The following is a 20,544-nucleotide window of genomic DNA, read 5'->3' as shown; positions in this document are numbered from 1 at the left end:
CAAACCAAGCACTTTCCTTCTAAACCCTGATACCAAAAACCAAATCTATTGTTGAAGGCACCCGGTTCCAATGAATCAGAGGGGAATGAATGACTGAATGTTGGAAGACTCCTATGATTTATTGATGGTTCATGTGAGATTGGGGTTTGGTTTTCTTGAAAGGTTATGCGATTTGTCTGATTAGGAATATGAAACTGTGATGGGTAGCCCGGTAAAGTAATGGGGAATTGCTTGACACATGTTTCAAATATCTTACATGAACCTCCCAAACCTCATTTTTTGATCAACTCTTTTCTTTTGGCGATGAATTATTTGTCAGCAAGGTTCTGTAAACTTAAAAATAAAAAAGTACTTTTGCCAATGAACATGTTATCGTTGTCCAGAAAATAAAATACAATTGTAATTAGACAATTGAAAAAAAAAATGATTGAATTGAAATTTATCTGGTAATTGCTTAGAAATGGCAATAATTTCAAATTTCCTTTGTGTTTTACGGAAACGAGAATTGAGCGAAAATTGATTTGTGTTTTTATTGATAAAGGGTCTCTTTATATAGAGGATTACAATAGGGGGTTGAAATTTGCACACTCTTATTTACATTCTACACACCCCTTGTGCTGCTTTTACCAAATCACCCCTACAGCTAAAACACTCTCTCTCCCCCCTCCCTTCCTCCCTCCTGCATCACTCAACGTCTCACTGCTCTCATTCAACTCCCCGACGCTCCTCTCTTTCCTTTTCGGTTCCTGCAAGAGCATTACCCTGAATTATCGTTCACACCCGCCGCGTCTAAATGCTCCTCATCCTCCTTCTCTTTCACCCTGAACAACAGCTTCTACTCCTCTGGCTCCACCCCGGTCTTCTGTGAAACAAGTCCTTCAATTCCCCTATCAATCACCGAAGTTCCAAAACAATGAAACACCTATCCAATTTCACAAGAGCCATAACTATAACGAACACTATAATCAATTTAATCACCATAACCATTCAGAAAACCCTAACAATTCCAAACTCCAATAACAACAACAATTCAAATGAGACTGAAGTTCATCGCAGCAGTACTGAAACTGGAGTGGGCCAGGAGGTTGAAGAAGTGGTGGGCCGGGCCGTGAGAGACGTGGATCTTGATGATGGGCCCACAAGTGGTGGCGGTGTCATCATAGTCGCGCCGCTGCACCAACATGCAGCCGGGTCGGAGCGGTGACCGGCGAGGCATTCGGAGTAGGATTCTTCTTGAACATGGTGGTCGAAAGCGAGTGTGGTAATCTAGAAGACCCGACCCGAGGGGGAAGTAGAGGAGCCACTGGAAGGGGGTTTTGGAGCACCGCCAGAACCATTTGGTTTCTTTGATTTCGGCGGCGGAGGAGAGTGTGATGCCGGCGAAGATGGTGAAGGAGAGGAGGGTCATGAAGAGGGAGTGGAAGGCGGGGATGGGTCCGAGAGGGACGGGTCGACCCTGGCGGCATAGGAGGGCGAGGAGGAGATGAAGGAGGACGGAGATGGTTCGGTAAAGGGCGATGGCGATGAAGAGGAAGGACCGTGTGGATGGAGAGAGAGAAGAGAGCGCGAGAGAGAGAGAGAGAGAGGGTAGTTTTGGAAGAGGAATAACGTGAATTGATTAAAAATATTAAAAAAAGATAAAGGGTGTGTAGAATGTAAAATATGGTGTGTAAATTTCAGCTCCCTTACAATATATAGAATTTGAATTGTAAAGTAAAGATAATCATACAATGAATGGATATCTTAAAGATATCCTAATTAAAACTCTATTATCCCTAGGTTAAGTAACCTAGAGTTTGGGTCAGACATGTCGCTCAAACGCGGTGCTTTTTTCGTTGCCTAGCTAAAAACCTTGCCGAATAACAAAAATTCAGTGGGACAAAAATAACATCTGTCGAAGGGGAAAAAGAGCAGAACACACCATTCACGTTTCGAGACCATAATCATAGACATCTCCCCCTGATGTTTGCATCTCCCCCCGATGACTACGGTCATTGGAGTTCGGATAACTTCCGTAAATGATGCTACCAACACGTTTCTCGAAAGTGGAATTTAGGCAATGACTTAGTGAGCAAGTCTGCCACACTGTTCTCATATTGAACCTAGTTCACTTTGATCTTGAGGAGAGTTTGTCGTTGCTGATTATCCTTGGTGTTGTTGCTTTTGATGTAGCCTTGCTTCATTTGTTCAAAACAAGCAGCGTTACCCTAAATGCTCATAGGCTCTCCTGTGGTAGACTTCAAACCAGAATTTTTCGAACATGCGTAATTATGGATTCAATCCATATACATTCACGAACCACTTCGTGAAGTGCAATGATCTCTGCATTGTTCGAAGATATAGCGACTAGAGTCTGTTATGTAGACCTCTAAGATATCATAGTCTTTACCCATGGTGAACACTTAACCAATTTGGAATGACCTTTGTGTGGGTCAGAGAGATACCCAATATCAGCAAAACCTTCCAAAATGCTTATCGTTTGGGGTGGGGATAGTGGACGTAGGCCAGTGTTGGCGGCGTTCCTAGTGTGTGATGGGTCCGAATCCATCGTCTCTCTGTAGCAGTGTTCTAAAACTCGGCCGCCTAGGCGGCCGGTAGGTGTCCGACTCGAGGAATGCCAAGTCGCCGGGATTGGGCGGGCTGGGATTAGGCAGCCTAGGTGAGCGACTAGGCGGTTGGGCGGCACTGTCTAGGCGGGTTGCGAAGGATTTCCAACATCTAAAAATCATCTTTAAGATCTCTTTCAGTCACTCGAGGGTCCAATTTCCCACCGTAAACCTAAAGAACACGAGAATTTAGCTAATAGTAAGCATTATTAGTCATCGTCGTAAAACCTGAGAAATCTAATTCACCAATCAAACAAGGTTAGATCGCGAAACCGAGGTCGCAATGAAGATAGCTTCAAACTTGACCAGAAGTGTGAAAGGGTAAGAGAAAGAGAGGATTGAAGCTCGATTTTTGTGCATCATGGTCGATCGGAGCGAGAAGACAAGAGAATCAGACATAAGTGAGCTCCTTGGCCCCTCCGATGGCTGGCGAATCTAGAGCTGCGATGAATTAAACGAGCTCGTCGATGGAGGCAACTGACGGCGTCGATCTAGATCATGATCCCCGAGGTCTCTCTGGCGAAGAATCGGGATGAGATCTGAAAGAGGAAGGAATACCCAAGTCCAGTTCTGGCCTTCGTTCTCGGATTTTTAGTTTGCTGGTGTCCATATAGTCTTTTGGGTTTGCGTTGAATAGGGAACCAATCGGTCATGTGTTCGATTGCTATGGAACTTAGGAATAAAATATATTCTTATAAGTTATTCTTATTTATAAAATATAATAAGTCTTTATATATCATATATATTCTATAAAAATAAATTAAAAATTAAAAAAACTAAAACCGCCTAGGCGTCTAGGTGCTAGTCCCTTGGCCACCGCCTGACTAGCGCCTAGCGATTTTTCGAACCTTGCTCTGTAGGGATAGAACAAGCCCATATATGTCATACATCTCAAGTATCGAAAGATATCTTTTACACCAATCCAATGGCATCGCGTTGGCGCAAAGTTATACCTTAGCTAACAAGTTCATTGCAAATGAGATGTCCGGTCTTGTGCATTGAGCTAAGTACAATAATGCGCCTATTGTACTTATGTAGGGCACTTCCGCCTCTAGCACATCTTCGCCATCATCCTTCGGACGAAGAGGGTCCTTTTTCAGGATCAAGACTACGGACGATCATGGGGGTGCTTGAAGGCTTGACCTTGTCAAAACGCCTAAGCATCTATCAACACGATGCTCAAGTTCCAAAACGAGACATAATCGTGTTCTCCCAAAATCATTCATCTCAAACTCGGATTTCAAGTGTTCAGCGGTTTCCCTTAACTCTTTAAGGGCTTCTAATGAATATCATGTCCAACATGAATCGCGATAGAATCCGAAACTTGTTATGGAAACGCGTGGGCATATCCCTTCCCAATCAAGTAGTCATCTTAGTGAGCGTTTCAACCTTATTGTAAACGCGCTCCGTGGTCTAAAGCTACTTGACTTGGGTAAATTAAGTTCACCATGAACCTTCATGTATATTCAGTATCTAGATCCCTATAGAGATACGTAGTGACCACATTCGTAAGCTGCATGTTCAGTTATTCGGAAACTACCAAACTGACAGGCTAGTAGAGTGCAATGACATCCATTACGAGAGAATATGACTCATCATAGTCGATTCCAGGGTATTTTGTGAGAAGCCTTGTGCCATAAGGCGAGATTGCCATCTCTTTTTCTTATCACGCTTTCTAACGAAGACCCATTAGTCAATAGATTTTATGTTAGGAGGTGTTGGCATCACTGAATCAAAAACCTTCCTCTTTGTTAGAGAATCTATCGTAACTTGGATCTTTCCATTTATGCCAAATTTCTCCACGTTGGCATTCATTCATCAACGGAGCGTGGTTCGATATCATCAGACTCAACAAACTCATGCGCAACGAAATGCGTGACTACATCATCAATTATGATGGAGTTTCTATCCCACTTCTCATGTACACTAGTGTAATTTTCATAGAGCTCTATATTCTCAGAATAGCGACCATTTGGGTGTGTACATGGGAATGTGATGTCCAACATCAGTTCCATTGCAATATCCATCAAAAGTCGTCGATGTAAACTCTCTAGCATAGTCAAATCCAATTGACTGAATAGGATAATCTGGGAGTGAGCCAGTTGTCATATGATATGTGCTAGGAGTATAGCATAAGCAGCATTACAAGTGGACAATGGCACAACACGTGACCAGCGTGTTTGCATGTCAACCAACATCATGAGATATTTAAACTTCCGCAAGTTGGTTGAACTAGTCCACAGAATCGCCACAGATTCTATGTAAGAGCATAATGAGTATTTTTATATCCTTTGCATAGGACGGTCTCAGTCCTAATTTCCTTAAGGAACATGCTTTGTAAACGAGCGAGAGGCTTTATAAGCAACCAATGAGGATTGTGGTTGGGCCTGAGCGTTTGAAATGCTATTTGAAGCAAGTTGGTGATTGCAGCATCACCTGGCGCGCCATCACCATGATGGACGCCATCCATGGCACTAGAGGCAGCGGTGGTGGTCACATTTAGTCCAGGAATCAACTTTTGATTCATGTTTCGTTTCGCTCGAGAGAATTGATGTCCGTGTGAAGTCTTTAGTAGACGAACCATCATATTATGACTAGGATGATCTATCCTGTCGTGACAAAGCCAATATGTGTCTAAATCCAAGAGATCTTCTCTCATAATTTTATTGGATTTAATAGCTCAGATAGTGACATAGAGTCCATTAGAGAGACACATAAACTTATCTAAGATGCGCCTTTGTTCGCAATCATTAGAGGTATTGTAAAGGAACTCATTTTGTTTCTCTACATGCGTTTTCGCATGGAATCTGTTGGCTATTCATAGGTGCTATTTTTCCTACGAGCATAGAGGGTTTTTGCGATAGTAATCAAGGTGCCATTTGGCAAGGGGAACTTGGGCTATTCCATGTCCTGGAATTAATACTGATGGCCCAGCCACCGTAGTCACAAAGTCATATGCTCAGAATCAAAATGGAGTCATAATGAAAAGAACTCGAAATTTTATTCATAAGCCAACGAAGTTACATCATTGTCTCTTTGACCAAAGAAAATCTAATCCAAAATGCTAGTTAATGCAAAACAATGGTAGTCGTCTAACTTCTTTCGGTAATTCCAAAATGAATGTGACCATGTGAGTAAAGAGATGTCGGTGGAGCAAGGCTCGCTTAAGTACCACTAATCTCATAACCTTCCTAGACATCACACTTACTTAAGGGTGAGCATACTTTGAAGAAAGACTAAACCATTGGCATCTACTACAAAAATATATGGCAATTGCCTATTACATCTCTTGGAAAATAAAAAGACTTAAACAGAATTGGCGATCTATTGATCTAAGCCAGATTTTTAGTCTTCAACCCTTCACTCTAGATCATCTTCTTGATCTTCTTGTTCCACATAGTGCGCTTCTCTTGCTTCACAATATGCTTTGTAGGCGGGGACAATTTCTCCACGAGCTCTACAAATGTGTGCCCAATGACCGGATACTCCACATCGAGAACATACATCTCTTTACTCAGACTCAATTGATTGAGGTGCTTTGAAAGCAACATTTAGATGGCTCTTAGTGTTGGTGGTGCCACCAACATGGCCAGAGGCGTTACCTCCCACGTAGACCTCTTCGGTTCCGTGTTCGCCTATTTTGGAGATTACCTTCCCAAGTAGAGCGATTATATGGACCAGAACGTCCAGAAGTATCCCTAAGGTTAGGGTTTCACTCTTGGCGCCTTCTCTTAGGGGCGCGACTATAATTGGATTCCAGAATAAACTCTATTTCCACGGTTCTCGAATTATAGTTCTTCACAAGGATGTTGTCATGCTTTTCAGCGACATTCATAGTTCCAATGAGTTCATGAAATCTTATTATCCGTCCTGCAGCAACATCGATTTGATAGTTCTTATCAACCATCAATGCAGAGACAGGGAAGCTAGAGTGAGTCTTCTCAATCAACATCGCATGTGTGATCTCTTTACCATAGAATTCTATTAAGGATTTAATACGAAGTGCTTCCGAGTTGTAGTCAAGAATTGACTTGAAATCACATAAGCGTAGGCTATGCCATCTCACTTCTAGGTCAGGAAGTAGAGAGTTATGGACGTTGCCAAATCTTTCTTCGAGTGAGACCTACAACCTTATGGGGTCTTCTTCATTCATACACTCGTATTGGAGCGAATCATCCATATGACGAGTCATTAGGATGACGGCTTTGCCTTATTTGCCTTTAAGGCTACTCTATTTACTTCCAAATCTTGAGCTTGCTCAACAGTTAACACGTCCTGGCTAGGCTAGAGAATCATTTCCAGGATTCCATTTGCCTTGAGATGCTGGCGGACATCACGAACCCACCTGTGATATCCAGAGCCAGTTGTTCCCAATGGAGCAAAGTTCAATTTGTTCAGGTTACTCATCCTGAAAGAGAACAAGAAAAAGAGTTAGTTTCGGAGCGTAAAAGGCTACTACGAAAACATATAAAATTTCTGAGCGCAATCGCTTCCAAGAAATTAAATTCCATGAGGTATTGGATTAGATCGAAACAATGACGTAAGTGGTCGATCATAAATTCTCCACAAACTCTAAGTTTGGATCTCAACAAGCTCTAAGCTTGGAGTGAGCACAAACCCCCATAGTTCGGCTTAATTTGGTCTCTGCTATGATGAAGAAAGGAGGGTAGAATAAGGGAGGTTGCAAGTCCCCGATAAAAAGAAGAGAAAATGAATTAAAAAATGGGAACTTTTAGAAAAAAAAAATACATTGAAATAGGCCGCCGGAAAATTTGGTCGGAAAAAGTGGTAAGAAAAAAGTCGCTGGAAATGGCCAGAAAAGCGTCGGAAAGTTGACCGGAAAAGGTCAACCAGCGTTGACCGGTGCTGACATGGCGCTCAGGTCCGGTGCTGACGTGGAGATAGGACCCTGTGCTGACGTGGCTTGCGGACAGAGGCTTGGGCTCGACTTGGGTTCGGCTTGGGCCTCTGGGCTGCAGCTTCTCCTTCCTCTTTTTTTTTCTTTTCTTTTCCTTCTGCCGGTTTTTCCGCCGGACATTCAGTCTGCCAGTTCAGCAAGTTTTTGGTAGATTTTATGATATTTCTTCAGGTTCCGGAATCTTCAGATGGAGGAGCTTCTTGTGAAAAAATTTGGTGGAAATTGGAGGTCCTGAAGTTGGTGAACCGGTGAAATATTTGCTGCGGGTTGTATGGAGCTTCCGGTGGCCTGTTCGGTAGGTTTCCTGCTGGTTATGGTAGTTCTGCCGCCGGTTCTGGATTCCTGGGGTCGAGTGCTTCAAGTTGTGTGGTGAAGCCAGAAAAGGGTTCAAGGTTTTGTATTCGGATTTAAGATTTTAGTTTCTTGAATCAGGGTTTGGCTATTTGTTTCAGGGTTAGGACGTCGTGCTGATAACGTTTTTAGGGAAACAAAAATTGAGAGAAAATTGTTGTGTGTTCTCATTGATAATATGAGTCTCTTTATATAGAGAATTACAAAACATAGAATCTGAATTGTACAAGAAAATGTAATCATACAATGAATGGATATCTCTACGATATTCTCTCTAATTAAAATCCTATTACCGCTCGGTCAAGTAACCTAGAGTTTAGGCTAGACACACAAATAGGAATTTACTTGAACACTTTGATAATTTTCTCAAAAGTACAATTTTGAACGAAACTCTGTTGGCAATGATCTTAAAAAATACTCTTATCATTGTCCCAAAATAAAATACACTTTATGCCGACCACCAGACCAAATTTGATCGGCAGTTGTCTCAGAATTAAAATACACTTTTGCCTATGAAAATTAATATACCTGTGTCGTATTTGCATCACAAGAGAACAAACATGAACGATACAAGAGTATCACAAGTGACAGAGACAACTACAGCTACCAGCCTACCACCACTCTTGACGTTCAGAGTGGTTCCTACAGTCATACGAAAACAGACGCATACAAATCTAATGCAGAATATCGTCCTTTGATCGAGCACATTCTAAGATCTATTCACACTTGGTCTAGTGGGATCCCATTGTCAATCAAACCAAGCACTTTCCTTCCAAATCCAATCACAAGTTCATTCCGATTCTGTACGAGCTTCGATATAAGCATTTGATGAAGGGGACTATTCGCCCGTTTTGTGGTCTTCAATGCTGTTTGGATCACGTAGTTTCCATATTGATCCCGCGCAACTTGCCAAAGTTTTTCATACTTGAGAAGAACACTTACCACATGAACCATCCCGGATGAGTTTAAGCACTTCTCCACAACGTGACTGCCACCTTTTTGTAGCGAGAGCTGTATATAAAGTTCTCTCAGCTCCAAACATATGCGCTCACCGTAAATGGGATTGTGAAGTCCGAGGATGTGCTGAACAACAAAGTTCCTGAATGAATAAAACAGTGCTTATTAGCGAACTGAACAAGTCAATGTACAATAATGGAAAGCCACAGTTGAACAGGTAGAGAAAAGATCGAAAACTATACCCTGAAGGATCCTGAGAAAGGAATTTTGATTTGCTTGAGATCACACCCATGAGTGTCTCTCTATATGGAGCTTTACTGTTCGTGATGAACTCATTCAAGTATATACATCCCTTTTCATTTTGAGCCAATGGGATGCAAAGATTTACAGCAGCTTCATATAGTTTCTGCAATGAAACCAAATTAGCTATGTAATTAGAAAGAGTTAACTGTAATGCTATTCACATGCATGGATCAAAAAGAGAAACCTAGACGAATTACCTGATTTTTCTCAGTATCGAGGAGGTTTAAGCACTTCAATATAACAAAGGATCCTGAGCGATTGGTCATCAGTTCTTCAAATCCACAGGATAGGGCTGCTATGACAATGTCAATCAAGGGTGATTTCTCAAGCACCTTGATCAGCCTCTGAACCGATTTTGAGCTGCACAAAGAAATCAAAAGATTCATCAATCCGTCCAACAGAACCATAAGCATAAATGAAAGATATATAGTCAAGGGAGATAGATTAGATACCCATATCTGCCGACTGATATGTTGATAAGCCATTGGACATTCAAAGTTATCTTTGCTACAATGAGGCCTAACTGGTTATCGCTGCATGACTGAACTAGCTTCCCAAAAAGATGATGTCCATTTGAATCATTCATCACCTTGAATAGGAAATCGAAAACACCTTCAAATATAAAATTTGTAACTACGGGGTCCCTAGTCAACAAGCTATCTAGCAAGTACTGTGAGCCATATTGAGTCATAGCCGTTTGAGCTATATAGCTACTTCCCAGCATCGAGTCATTGCCAAAGCTTGATTGGTTCCCCATGTCATTCAATATTCCTGAACTTCGATACCAATTATTATTTGAATACATTCCACTCTTCTCAGCCACTTCATGAGATTGAAAACCAGCATATGCATCTAGTCTAGGGTTCCCATTCCTTGTCAAAACTTGCCCATTCAGGTTGTTTGAACCCAAAAGTTGTCCTACAAAATCAACCATGCAATATAAATTACTCAAACAGTCGCAAATACGTGTATGTACATAAAAACGTATAATCCTTACACATGAACCCTAAGTGCCTGAAGTGTGAAGATGCTTCGATTTACCTGCAGCGTTGTCACTTTGACCTCTCCAAATATCTTGTGAATATAATGGAATTGGAACAGAGTTAGCCTTTTCGAACCCGATTTCATGTTTGGGATAACAATAAGCCTCTGATTGTTGTTGGGGTTTGGTTGGAGGGACATCAGAAGACGAAACTGGAGAAGAAGAGTTGGTGTCTTTAGAGTCGTCCATGTTTACCCGAAACTTACCGAAATAAAGGCAAAGGTCTTCTTCTTGAAACGAGGAATCCACCCAAGTTTTTTTGGGGTTGAGAGGTCCACAAGGACTAGTGCCACCTGAAACCGACATCGAAATCGACATTACAGAACAAAAACAATCGAAGGTTGAGGATGGGTTTGCTATGCACAAAGTGCTTCTTTTTGAGTCTCTGTTTCTTCGGTGGTACCCTGTTTTATAGGATTCCAATCAGAGATAATAATTCGACTAGGATTTGTATTGTACATCTACAAAGAGATGAAGAAGACGAAAAACCAAAGGCTATTTCCATTAGGAAATTACACCGTTTTAATATGGGAACAAATAAAGGCGGCGCCTTATTTTCTCGATATTTCCCACCCTTTCTTTGCCCTTTAATTAAAAGACCCATCAAGGGCGCTACCCGACCCGGCCCCCAGTCACATGTATCATTTGTAGTATGTTTCAGAGTTGGGATTTGCTATTTTTTCATGAATGTTAACGCTAGTTCTCAACGAGTATTGAAAAGAATATGTTTGACAAAGCCGAAGTGTCATGTGTAACCTGATAAACAAGTAAGAACTGATCCGAAAACGGGCCACGGAACATTTGGAAATAATCTACAAAAAGAAATCAACAATCCAAAACAAAAACCTCAAAAAAATTTGCTTGCAATTAAATTTGTATAATGAATTCCTTCAGAATCTGTCTACATATTTAGTCCTGTTCAAGGCCCTTATAAATATTTTCCTTTCTCCTAGTCCAAAATCTGCCTGCAGTGGAGCACTGAACGATAGCTCTAGTTCATGGCTTTGCCAACTACATGTAACTCAAAAAGAGTGGTCAGATCCGCAATTTTTCTGGGAATCCCTCCTCATTCTGTAAGCTTTCTCCGCTTTGCAATCTTCAAATATACTAGAGAAGTTCAACAAACAATACATTAAGCGAAGTTGCCTGGCATATTTTTTTTTCCTTAACAGTAAGACTCAAACATATTAATGTATGCTATATGACACAAAACCAAAATAAAAGAAACACAAGCAAAGAAGCATCTCTTGTTACATGTGTAAAAGGAATGTAACTTGATGGAGACAATAGCTCCTACTTATGATTCTCCATACACGGAATCCTCCAAGTTCTCACAAGTTCGTCGCTTCACAACACATAATGCCTCCTAAAATAACTCTATCCATTAATAGCTCCTGGCCTTGGTTCAGGTGGTAATGTAGAGAAGTGAAGAGGGATAGATAAAGGCAGATTTTTGGGGTGAAAACATGAATTAAGTTGTTTGGCACTTGACAACCAGCCATATCAATGATCATGAATCTTGAGGTGAAGATAACACCCCCTTGTTGACCTTAAATTTGGCTGCACAAGCCACAATCAAGGTTAAATCTTTACCAAATCCACATTATCTACCATGTGCTGATGATCAATGTCAGCAGCCATCATTCTTGATGGCCTCTCCCAAAACTATATAGATTGTAGATAGGACAAGGTTATAAACTTTGCATCTTCATGGAGGCAACTGTAAGCAATCTTAATGTCACTGTCTTCACACCTTAATAGACAGTGTAAATCGCTTTTCTTTTCTTACAGAAAAAAAAAAAAAAAGAACAATATATGACATCCATGATGTGCACCAACAATAAAGAAGCACTAGATGAATACATACACCTATGCACTTGTACATGCAAGTACTTAATGAAGTTAATCTCAAGGACGATAACAGACATGTATGGAAGCAAAAGATGATGAATGGTTTCTGACTTACAAGTCTGTAATCAAAAACCTGTAAAGAAGAGCTACAAGACATCCATTTGTTGTTTGCAGCTAACGGTTAACTCTCAACATTAGCCCATGCTGGGTGTTTATCCTGAAATGTGACACCAAATCTCAGAAAGCACATCTACGAGTTGGTAGTATATCAACTGATCATGCACACAAACATCAACCATTCCTTTAATTGCACATAAAAAGTAGCTTTTAATTACCGTCCATGTTAGGTCCTTCAACTTCACCTCTGCAAGCGATAGTTTGTCCAAATTAGAGCTGTCATTACCAATCCCTTGACTTTCTCCCTGGGAATGATTCTGATCCACTGAATCAGAGGTGCAACATGAACAAAAGCAAGGTTTAGTCAATGAGTGATAAATGAGCATGTTATACAAATCCAGGCAAACAGAAAACAACCAACTCACTCGTATTTTTTCCTATTACTTGACCATTAACAGAAGCCTCATTCGAAGCAGTATTTATTGCCCGTGCAAGCCGCTTAACACGATTCAAACGTAGTCCATTTGGCAATCTACCAGAATCAAAATCTCCAATTTGGAAACCTATGTAGTAAAAAAAAAGGAATCAAATTTACAAAAGTTCCCACCTAACTACATCCCACCATAACACTACAACACTGTCAAAACTTACAAGACGTATTATTGGCATCACCCTTTACTACCACCTCTCCTCCAATTTGGTGATCAGCAATAACCTCACACCCTAAACGACTCCCTGATCGTGCAAGCCGCCTTACATGACTCAACCGCAACCGTTGGACGTTCAAATTAGAACCTTTACAAGCCACGCCATCCAAACCTGGTAAAAACCAAAAAAATGTACGGTAAATAAAATGCTGCCAGCAAGTAAAAGTAAGCAGTACATAAACACTTACACTCGGAGTACTGCAAAGACTGTATGCTCAAGTTTTCACCCTGAGTAACTTCTTGAACATCACTCACTGCTTCATGTTGTTCATTGCTGATTTGATTCGATTGGAAATCCACCTTGGCATTTTCAGCTCTCAGTCTTCTGAGCTGATAGTTCCTACGACGCCGAGCCAGATGTCGTTCTCTCTGTTCAACCGTCATGGACTGCCGTCTCTGCCGGTCCCTGATACGACGTCGTTCGCGCTCTTGCTCTCTTTGCATTCTCCGCAACTCTGATCTATCTAACGACTCCTTCATTGTTGTTGTTCGCATCCGTTGGTCAAAAAAAAATCCAACGGACCACTCCAATTCGTCAACCAAAATTTATTTCTCGTCCTTCAATTTCCAAAAGTTTTGATTTTGATTGATCATCAATGAATTGAAGCACAAACAGAATCATATAAACACAAAATTGAAGATAAAGGCATGAAATTTATGGATATGGGGGAACAGGATGTTTGAATATGAATATGAATATGAATATGAACATACCTGGAATTTCATGATGAGATTTGAGAAGCAAGGAATTCGTGCATTTTGATTATGGAATTTTCGATTCGGTGGGTAATTTTTTTTTTTTTTTTTTTGCTTGGATTTTAAATTTTGTTTTCGTTTTTCACGGGATCAGTAACCCGTATTTTCAGGAAAGTTACCAAGTGAGTGGTCGCTTTTACCGTGTAATCAAAAACTAATTATGTGTCCATCTGTTTCGTTTTTAGTAGAAACGAAACGTGCCAAGCAAGACGCTTCGCTTTGGATCAAAACTCTAGAATTTGTAACCACCACAGGTGGTCGAGTTGGTAAGAGCCTCCAGGTGTGGAACCCCCATACCCGGGTTCGAATCCCTCCGACACTTATTGGGATTAAATCCCAATATATTCTTGATGGCCAGGGGGAAGGAAGAGTTCTGACAACATCCCCGAGCACGGATTAATCTCTAGGCCTAGAAAGCTTTTGAGGACACTGTGTGATTGACAAATAAAAAAAACACTCTAGAATTTGTCTCCGCATTTTGGTACGTCCAAAGTTTTGAGTACGAATTTCTTCTATTTTGGTGGTTTTGTGTTTGACTTTGCATTTTAAAACTTTGTTATAATTCGACACACCGAAACATGTCAAATCCGGTTTCGTTCTAATGCTCACTAATTTAGCTACAGACTTGCAACTTCCAAGTTCAAATGGTTAGATAAGAGTCAGAAGACACTTTGAATTTGCACAGGAAGAACCAAGGTAACTCTAAAAGTATAACTGAGAGCTAATCTCTTTCTTTTCAAGCATACATTTACATCAAAATTACGAGATCCAGGTTTGCCCCTACGCCTACAACTGGGAAGTAGGAACTGTTGCATGAAAGCTAAAAGTCTGGAATCCTACAAAAACTACACACATCACTGTCTCTCATGCTCTCAGTCTCACATCAGAAAAGGAAAATAAAAATGTTACAGAGATTTTGCAGTCATCAATAAGCAGCACACCTCCATGCGGACGAGGTCGCCAAAGCTCTTTTCTTCCAACCAAGGTAGAGAGCACCGTCAATCTGTTCAACTCGGTAATTCTCATTGTAGTCCTTCAACATATTCCTGATCTCCCCGATCCCAGAAGGACCAAACGGGCACGGAGTAAACCCGGCCATCATCAGCCTTGACCTCCACTTCCCAAGAAGTTCATGCCGCTCCACCCTCTCAGCATCCTCGCAAGCAATCATGTTCACTATGTCTCTAGCCACACAGTGCATCTCAGCACTGATCCGCTGTGTGTCATCTCTTGGACAACCAGCATCAATCGACTCAAACATTGCTGTATAATAATCTACAGACTCAACAAACCTTGAGTAGAAGGAGGAAGTATTGGTGTTTGATTCTTGTTCAACGAGTGTCATGACTTTCGGTGATAAACTCTTAACCAGCCGTAGCAAACGGTCTCTGTGATTTTCGGTACTCACACTCTCATCTGGCATGTGGTGCAACACGAACGGAAAAGTAACAGCTATGGCTTCTCCGGGTTGAATCCTGAGATTTTCTAGTTCAACTTCACACCCAGACATGGCAGCAGCATTGAACTCGAATCGCACATTGTATTTTGCAGCCACTTCTGAGAGCCTTTTCCCTACAATATGAAGTCCCCCACCACGCGCATGGTTTGATTGGGTATCATCAACACCTGTGATTCGGATAAGCGGGGGCCCACCAGGCTGACATGCTAGATGCTGGATGAGAGGCACCCATTGAGTGCCCTGCGCAATCTGAAAATCGATGATGTGGACTCTTGGTTCATTTAGCAAGGCTTCCCTAATGACAACATTTGAAGACAAGTAAGCAAACTTCCAGTATGGGCAGATCCGATAGAGGATGGACATGTACGTCATAAGTTCCTCGCTTGTAGGTACTTCGCATTTGAGGGTTTTGTAGATCATACTACCAGATCTTTCCAACCTTGCTCTAAGACCTTCCAACATGTAAGCACCCAATCTTTCCATTGGCTCCCCAGAGACCGACACCATATGCCCCAAAACTTCCATGCAATTCGCAGCTGCGTACATATCCTCCTCTGATATTGCTTGTGCACAGCGAATGAGAACATCCTTAAGGTTCAGCTTGGGTATCATTTCAGCAATTTGTTTCTCGGTCCACCTCGGCATGTCACTCTTGTAACAACAATAGCGGCTGTCAACAATATCTGATTCTGGCCCTAGCAGTGAAACTTCAAGTTCCCTGAGTTTGTACTTCAAATCATTGCCATCATCAACTCCAGAACATCCACTTACCGGTGATCCAGACGTGGTGTCAGAAAAATGATGATGATCAGACGAGTATGAGTGAGACCCTTGCGGTGAAAAAGGACTCCGATTAGACAAGTCACTAACAGCTGAAGGGGAATCACAGGCTATAAAACCATCATTGACGGGGGTTGATTCCAGGGTAAAGTACTCTTCCTTGTTCGTCTGAAAAGAAACATTTTTGCCTTGGCTGCCAGTATCTGGGCACACACTATTCTCTAAAATTTGGAAATGCGGTGAAGAATATGGATCAATCTCTTGCATAGGCTGGTGATGCAGCATGTGGATAGCTGTACTTCGGTGTTGTTGAGATGTTTGCATTGAAAAATACAAAATGATTGATCCAACTGAAAGCAGACTCCCCCCAATATATGTTCTGAAAGCTTGACCAAATCGCCCAGTCTGTCAAAACTTGAGCCAAATCTCAGTAAGCAGTTAGGTACACTCCAGGCTCAGTGAGCAGCTATGTAATATGTCTGTCGAAATCATCATTGGTCACCGAGAGTTCTCTCTGGAAATCACTGGAGAACCACCTTAATCTGCAGACAGGAAAAAGTCTATATTAATAAACATAACCAATTTAAGTAAAATATAAACCTAGGGAGAAAAAAAAAAATGGTTCATACAAATTCATGGGAACAGTAGATGCCAAATGTAATACTCATAGAAGCAGAACTAAACTAGGTTAAACATGTACTCTGGTAGAAAAAGAATCCTGGATCAGCTATTATAGTATATTATAATCTGGATGCTAAAATGAATGCATGATTTGGAGATGTATGGGCACAGGTTGTCAACAGATGAATAGCATATGCTTTTGGTTTACATTTGTGATAAATGGTTGCTGTTAACATGTTCCAGCTTAAGTTTGTTAACATAATCATTCTAGACAGGAACTTAATCGAGACTCACAGGCTCGGGATAAATACATGCCAATTCAACTGGTCAACTGACATGACAAAACAGGATAACCTCCAAACAAAGCTTGCTCAAGTGGGATTGGCTGCAGATGAAGAAGTAACAAGTTTTAGAAGGCTATGCAAAGGAATTTGAATCTGATACACAGTATTAAACAAAAAATTTAAGCAAAGAAGATTTTGTACTACTCTGCCGGTACTATATAAATAAGAAACCTATTCAAGCCTAGGATTCGTATGGGGAAGTTGAGATCTACAATCTACTCTGTTCTTCAGACTAAAGTCAATACCAAACACGATACTTCTAGAAGGACTCCAAAGCTACATGAGGAGCCAGACCAATCATAGGTCGGTGCCATAACATCACCATAACTTTGAAGATAAGAGGAGCAAGAAAATACAATATTGATCACAAGTAAAGCTTGATGCTTAAAACCAACAAATTTCCGACTTACAAAACCATTAATTGAAATCCAACTACACCTCTTCATTTCTCCTACAACAAAACCCACCACATGCATATCTATAAACAGCTAAAAAGTGTAATTTGTGGGCGGTGAACAGACGCGTTTTCGTGTCTTTTTCAAAAAAGGTTATCAAGTAAAATGAAAACGAGGAAAATCAAATCAGGTATGGGAAATGAAAACAAGAAGTATCCCAACTTAAAAAGGGCTAACTTGAATTATCAATTTCCTATATCTTTTCATTTCTCAGATGTTAAATTTTCAAGAAAAAGGGATGAATTGATCAACGGAAGAGTTAGCTCACAAAAACAATAACCACCACACCTAATACGACTAGAGACAGCCAAGATATTTAATTTCCAGACGCCAAGTTAGAATTCAAAATCAGAGAAAGAAAAAAATCCATCTTTCACAAATTCTTAGAGAAACCCATGTTCCCAGATCAAAGTTGAATCCATATCTTAAATTCATCAACACAGTAATCACAAAAGTCATACAACACAGGCAACGCATAAAAAGAAAAAATAAAAATACCAATACAGAAACCTTAATTAATCCAAACCCATTTTAGAAACCAAAGCCTTTCGAAAACTTTGATGAAAGCTGAGCTCTGACATACCTTAATCAGAGACAAGTATGTCTGTGCTCAGCTCAGGTCAGCTCAAATTCCGGCGGTTGTCTACTTCAGATTGAGAACTCCTCACTTTGCTCGTCAGAAGCCGCAAAGTACAACCCTTGTGTTCTCTCTCTCTCTCTCTCTCTCTAAGAAGTCCAGAACAACTTATGTTTCTGGGCTCCTTGTGGGGAATTTTCTAGTTATAAACTCCTACCTGAAAACCAACCGCTGCAAGTGCCCTCGGTTTTAGCTTTAATTACACAACTATCCTTTGAATAGAAGTTTTGGGTGACCCGTAGAGAAATGCGTCGAAAATGACGTGGTTCCGCCAACGACGTGTGGTCAGTGGCTCGGTGCAATTTCCCAAGTGGTGCAAAGGAGTATCATGGACTAGTGTACTTTGTGGACTGTGGGGGAGAGTCAAACCGATGTGAATGACGGAGAAGTATTCTTCTTCTTCATTGCTCCCTACTATTTGTCAGCTCCGCGGTTCTATTGAATTGAAAGTCCTTCTTTGGTCGCCATGATCATGTTAACGCGGCGAAATTGCATTTACGGATCATGTAATCATGCGTCGTCAAGAGCCTTCATTATTTTCAGTACACTAATTTTTTGGTAATAAAGTTTTCTATCTAAGGTCTTAATTATATAAAATTCTTAAGTTATTTTATTTATCGTGCATGGATGAATCTTACTAATCTCAGAGTTTTAGATGTGTATTTGATAACGACCTCATTAAAATATTTAGACGAACACAATTTAATGAAGGGAGAAATATCACTTTGGTCATCGAACTATGGCTCGTTCGACACTTTGGTCATCCAACTTTTAAAAACTTCATTTTGGTCATCGAACTATATCACCGTATATCACTTTGGTCATTCCGTCAATTTTCTCCGTTTTCTCTGTTAATTCTAGGGGTATTTTGGAGATGAAATGTTTTACCCACCATTTTTATAACTTAATCCAATTTTCCCCGCCTAAACATAAACTTCATCCAATTTTGCCAACTTTTCCCTCCTTTTATTCATGCATTCATCATCAGTAATCAAAGCATACAACAGAGAAAAATAATCAAGTCAGAGAATGATTCAAAGGGAGGGAATATAAGAGGAAGAAAAATATTGATTTAATAAATCAAGGAATTATAAAAGGAGGGAAAAGTTGGCAAAATTGGATGGAGTTTTATGTTTAGGCGGAAAAAGTTGGATTAAGTTAAAAAAATGGTGAGTAAAACTTTAAATCTCCAAAATACCCTTGGAGTTAACAGAAAAAACAAACGGAATGACCAAAGTGATATGCGATGATAAAGTTCGATGACCAAAATGAAGTTTTTAAAAGTTGGATGACCAAAGTGTCGAGCGAGCCATAGTTCGATGACTAAAGTGATATTTCTGCCTTTAATGAATATAAAACTCTGCTCATACAACCAATTACACTAACGTTTTACATGATTACAACTTTATCAAATACTATGCTCTAGAAAAATTTAATTATTACATCATTAAGTGTGTAAGATCACATGAGATGTTTTTATTTTGACAACTTTGCCATGTGGGCAGGTCCGCCCAATCAATAAAAGTATCATGATAAAATAACAAAAAACACTCATATTTTCATTTTATGTTTCTTAAATTTATTACACAAGTAGCGAAATGCTATTAAATGGTTGGACCATTATTTGAGTATTCAATCGTTTTCTTTAAGAATGATGGATGCTAATAGCCTAAAATAGAGTTCATGGCCTGCAAAACTCTCATTTATAGCAATCAATTTTTGCTTCATTTGTTTCCTATATACTTGTATAGAACTCTAATGACTCTGTATCGACGGGGCAGTTTTAAACAGTTACATATATAAATAGCTGCTTTGAGCAACAGAGAGAGAGAGAGAGAGTCGGTTGCTACCTAAATGATAAGGGCATGCAGTGAGATTTAATACAAAACAAAACCAGGAACCCTTTTACGGCATGGTTTCGTTTACCCAGATTTGGAGTACGACGGTCAAATGGCATTATCGTGATTAAGAGGAAAAGAAGGGCTGTCTTTACAAAGCACGCGCTTGCCTGGAAGGTTGCTACGCCTCACGTCACCGTCACGTTCCGCGAACCTGCGATGTAGGTGGAGCTTACTCGTCTTATGAGATTTTTTTTATTTTTTTATTTTTTCTGAAAGGACGTCTCATGAGATTATATTTTATAATTGAGAGTTTAAACAACATTTTCCATTCATTCTCAAAAAAAAAAAAAAAACGTTTTCCATTATTAACTCCAATTCCAAAAATGATTAAGGTTATATATATATACACGATGACTTAAAACCTATCTATCAAAACAACTCCTGCTCCACCGACCCTAGCGATTTTTAGAACACTAAATGCAATGCAACTGCACGAAATGTCCATTTAGTTTGTAATTGTTAGATGGCACGTCAAGATTCCAAATGAATTTAAATGTTTGTAGTCATTGCAGTATTGGTGCATGCATGGGTGGCCCTTGTCTCCTTTTTACTTTAGCCTAAACCATGTGGTCTGATGTGATGTGCATGCGTGCAACGCGTTTTTCCTTTCCATCTTTGTGCCCTAGCTAGCTAGTCTGAGAGCCACTGTTTCAGTCGCTGTGAGTGCAAGCACGTACACGACGACCAAAACTCGAATACTTGTCTCTCTCAGTTCTCACGCGTTTTTCACTATGCCTGC

The 20,544-nt window shown here is 40.4% G+C and overlaps 3 protein-coding genes across 6 annotated transcripts; all 3 read right to left on the bottom strand.

Annotated features, from left to right (window-relative positions):
- Positions 1–8,211: 8,211 nt before the first annotated feature.
- LOC112201564 (pumilio homolog 12) lies at positions 8,212–10,706 on the bottom strand. Its single transcript, XM_024342472.2, has 5 exons — positions 10,177–10,706; positions 9,588–10,053; positions 9,333–9,495; positions 9,075–9,238; positions 8,212–8,974 (listed from the first exon to the last, which is right to left on the bottom strand). The coding sequence occupies exons 1-5, from the start codon at positions 10,493–10,495 to the stop codon at positions 8,596–8,598; spliced, it is 1,491 nt and encodes a 496-aa protein (XP_024198240.2). The 5' UTR covers positions 10,496–10,706; the 3' UTR covers positions 8,212–8,595.
- A 366-nt stretch (positions 10,707–11,072) lies between these two features.
- LOC112201565 lies at positions 11,073–13,712 on the bottom strand. 2 transcript variants are annotated; one of them, XR_005799317.1, is made up of 7 exons: positions 13,567–13,712; positions 13,041–13,410; positions 12,797–12,964; positions 12,571–12,708; positions 12,364–12,470; positions 12,144–12,245; positions 11,073–11,284 (listed from the first exon to the last, which is right to left on the bottom strand). XR_005799317.1 is itself a non-coding variant. In XM_024342473.2 (6 exons), the coding sequence occupies exons 2-6, from the start codon at positions 13,345–13,347 to the stop codon at positions 12,210–12,212; spliced, it is 756 nt and encodes a 251-aa protein (XP_024198241.1). In that variant the 5' UTR covers positions 13,348–13,410; positions 13,567–13,712; the 3' UTR covers positions 11,317–12,209. The 2 variants fall into 2 exon arrangements, 1 of the variants encoding a protein (XP_024198241.1); XM_024342473.2 differs by lacking the exon at positions 11,073–11,284 and having other exon boundaries at positions 11,317–12,245.
- A 593-nt stretch (positions 13,713–14,305) lies between these two features.
- On the bottom strand, positions 14,306–18,030 carry LOC112201562 (scarecrow-like protein 13). 3 transcript variants are annotated; one of them, XM_024342471.2, is made up of 3 exons: positions 17,851–18,030; positions 16,763–16,853; positions 14,306–16,389 (listed from the first exon to the last, which is right to left on the bottom strand). In XM_024342471.2, the coding sequence occupies exon 3, from the start codon at positions 16,169–16,171 to the stop codon at positions 14,534–14,536; it is 1,638 nt and encodes a 545-aa protein (XP_024198239.1). In that variant the 5' UTR covers positions 16,172–16,389; positions 16,763–16,853; positions 17,851–18,030; the 3' UTR covers positions 14,306–14,533. The 3 variants fall into 3 exon arrangements, with proteins under 3 accessions (XP_024198239.1, XP_024198237.1, XP_040361524.1); XM_024342469.2 differs by lacking the exon at positions 16,763–16,853; XM_040505590.1 differs by lacking the exons at positions 16,763–16,853; positions 17,851–18,030 and adding an exon at positions 17,778–17,799.
- Positions 18,031–20,544: the final 2,514 nt, after the last annotated feature.

Source organism: Rosa chinensis, chromosome 5, assembly GCF_002994745.2.
Source record: "Rosa chinensis cultivar Old Blush chromosome 5, RchiOBHm-V2, whole genome shotgun sequence".
Taxonomy (NCBI): Eukaryota; Viridiplantae; Streptophyta; class Magnoliopsida; order Rosales; family Rosaceae; genus Rosa; species Rosa chinensis.
Note: the sequence above shows the minus strand (reverse complement) of the source record. Positions and strands in the feature narration are given on the sequence as shown.

Excerpts from the sequence above, each read along its gene's own strand:
- LOC112201564 (XM_024342472.2), bottom strand. The coding sequence starts at position 10,495 with ATGTCGATTTCGATGTCGGTTTCAGGTGGCACTAGTCCTTGTGGACCT. Across the intron at positions 10,054-10,176 it reads TCAAAGTGACAACGCTGCAG|GACAACTTTTGGGTTCAAAC; the intron begins GTAAATCGAAGC and ends TTGATTTTGTAG. Across the intron at positions 8,975-9,074 it reads CTTTCTCAGGATCCTTCAGG|GAACTTTGTTGTTCAGCACA; the intron begins GTATAGTTTTCG and ends TTATTCATTCAG.
- LOC112201562 (XM_024342471.2), bottom strand. The coding sequence starts at position 16,171 with ATGCAAACATCTCAACAACACCGAAGTACAGCTATCCACATGCTGCAT.
- LOC112201565 (XM_024342473.2), bottom strand. The coding sequence starts at position 13,347 with ATGCGAACAACAACAATGAAGGAGTCGTTAGATAGATCAGAGTTGCGG. Across the intron at positions 12,471-12,570 it reads AGTAATAGGAAAAAATACGA|TGGATCAGAATCATTCCCAG; the intron begins GTGAGTTGGTTG and ends CCTCTGATTCAG. Across the intron at positions 12,246-12,363 it reads TGAAGGACCTAACATGGACG|GATAAACACCCAGCATGGGC; the intron begins GTAATTAAAAGC and ends GTCACATTTCAG.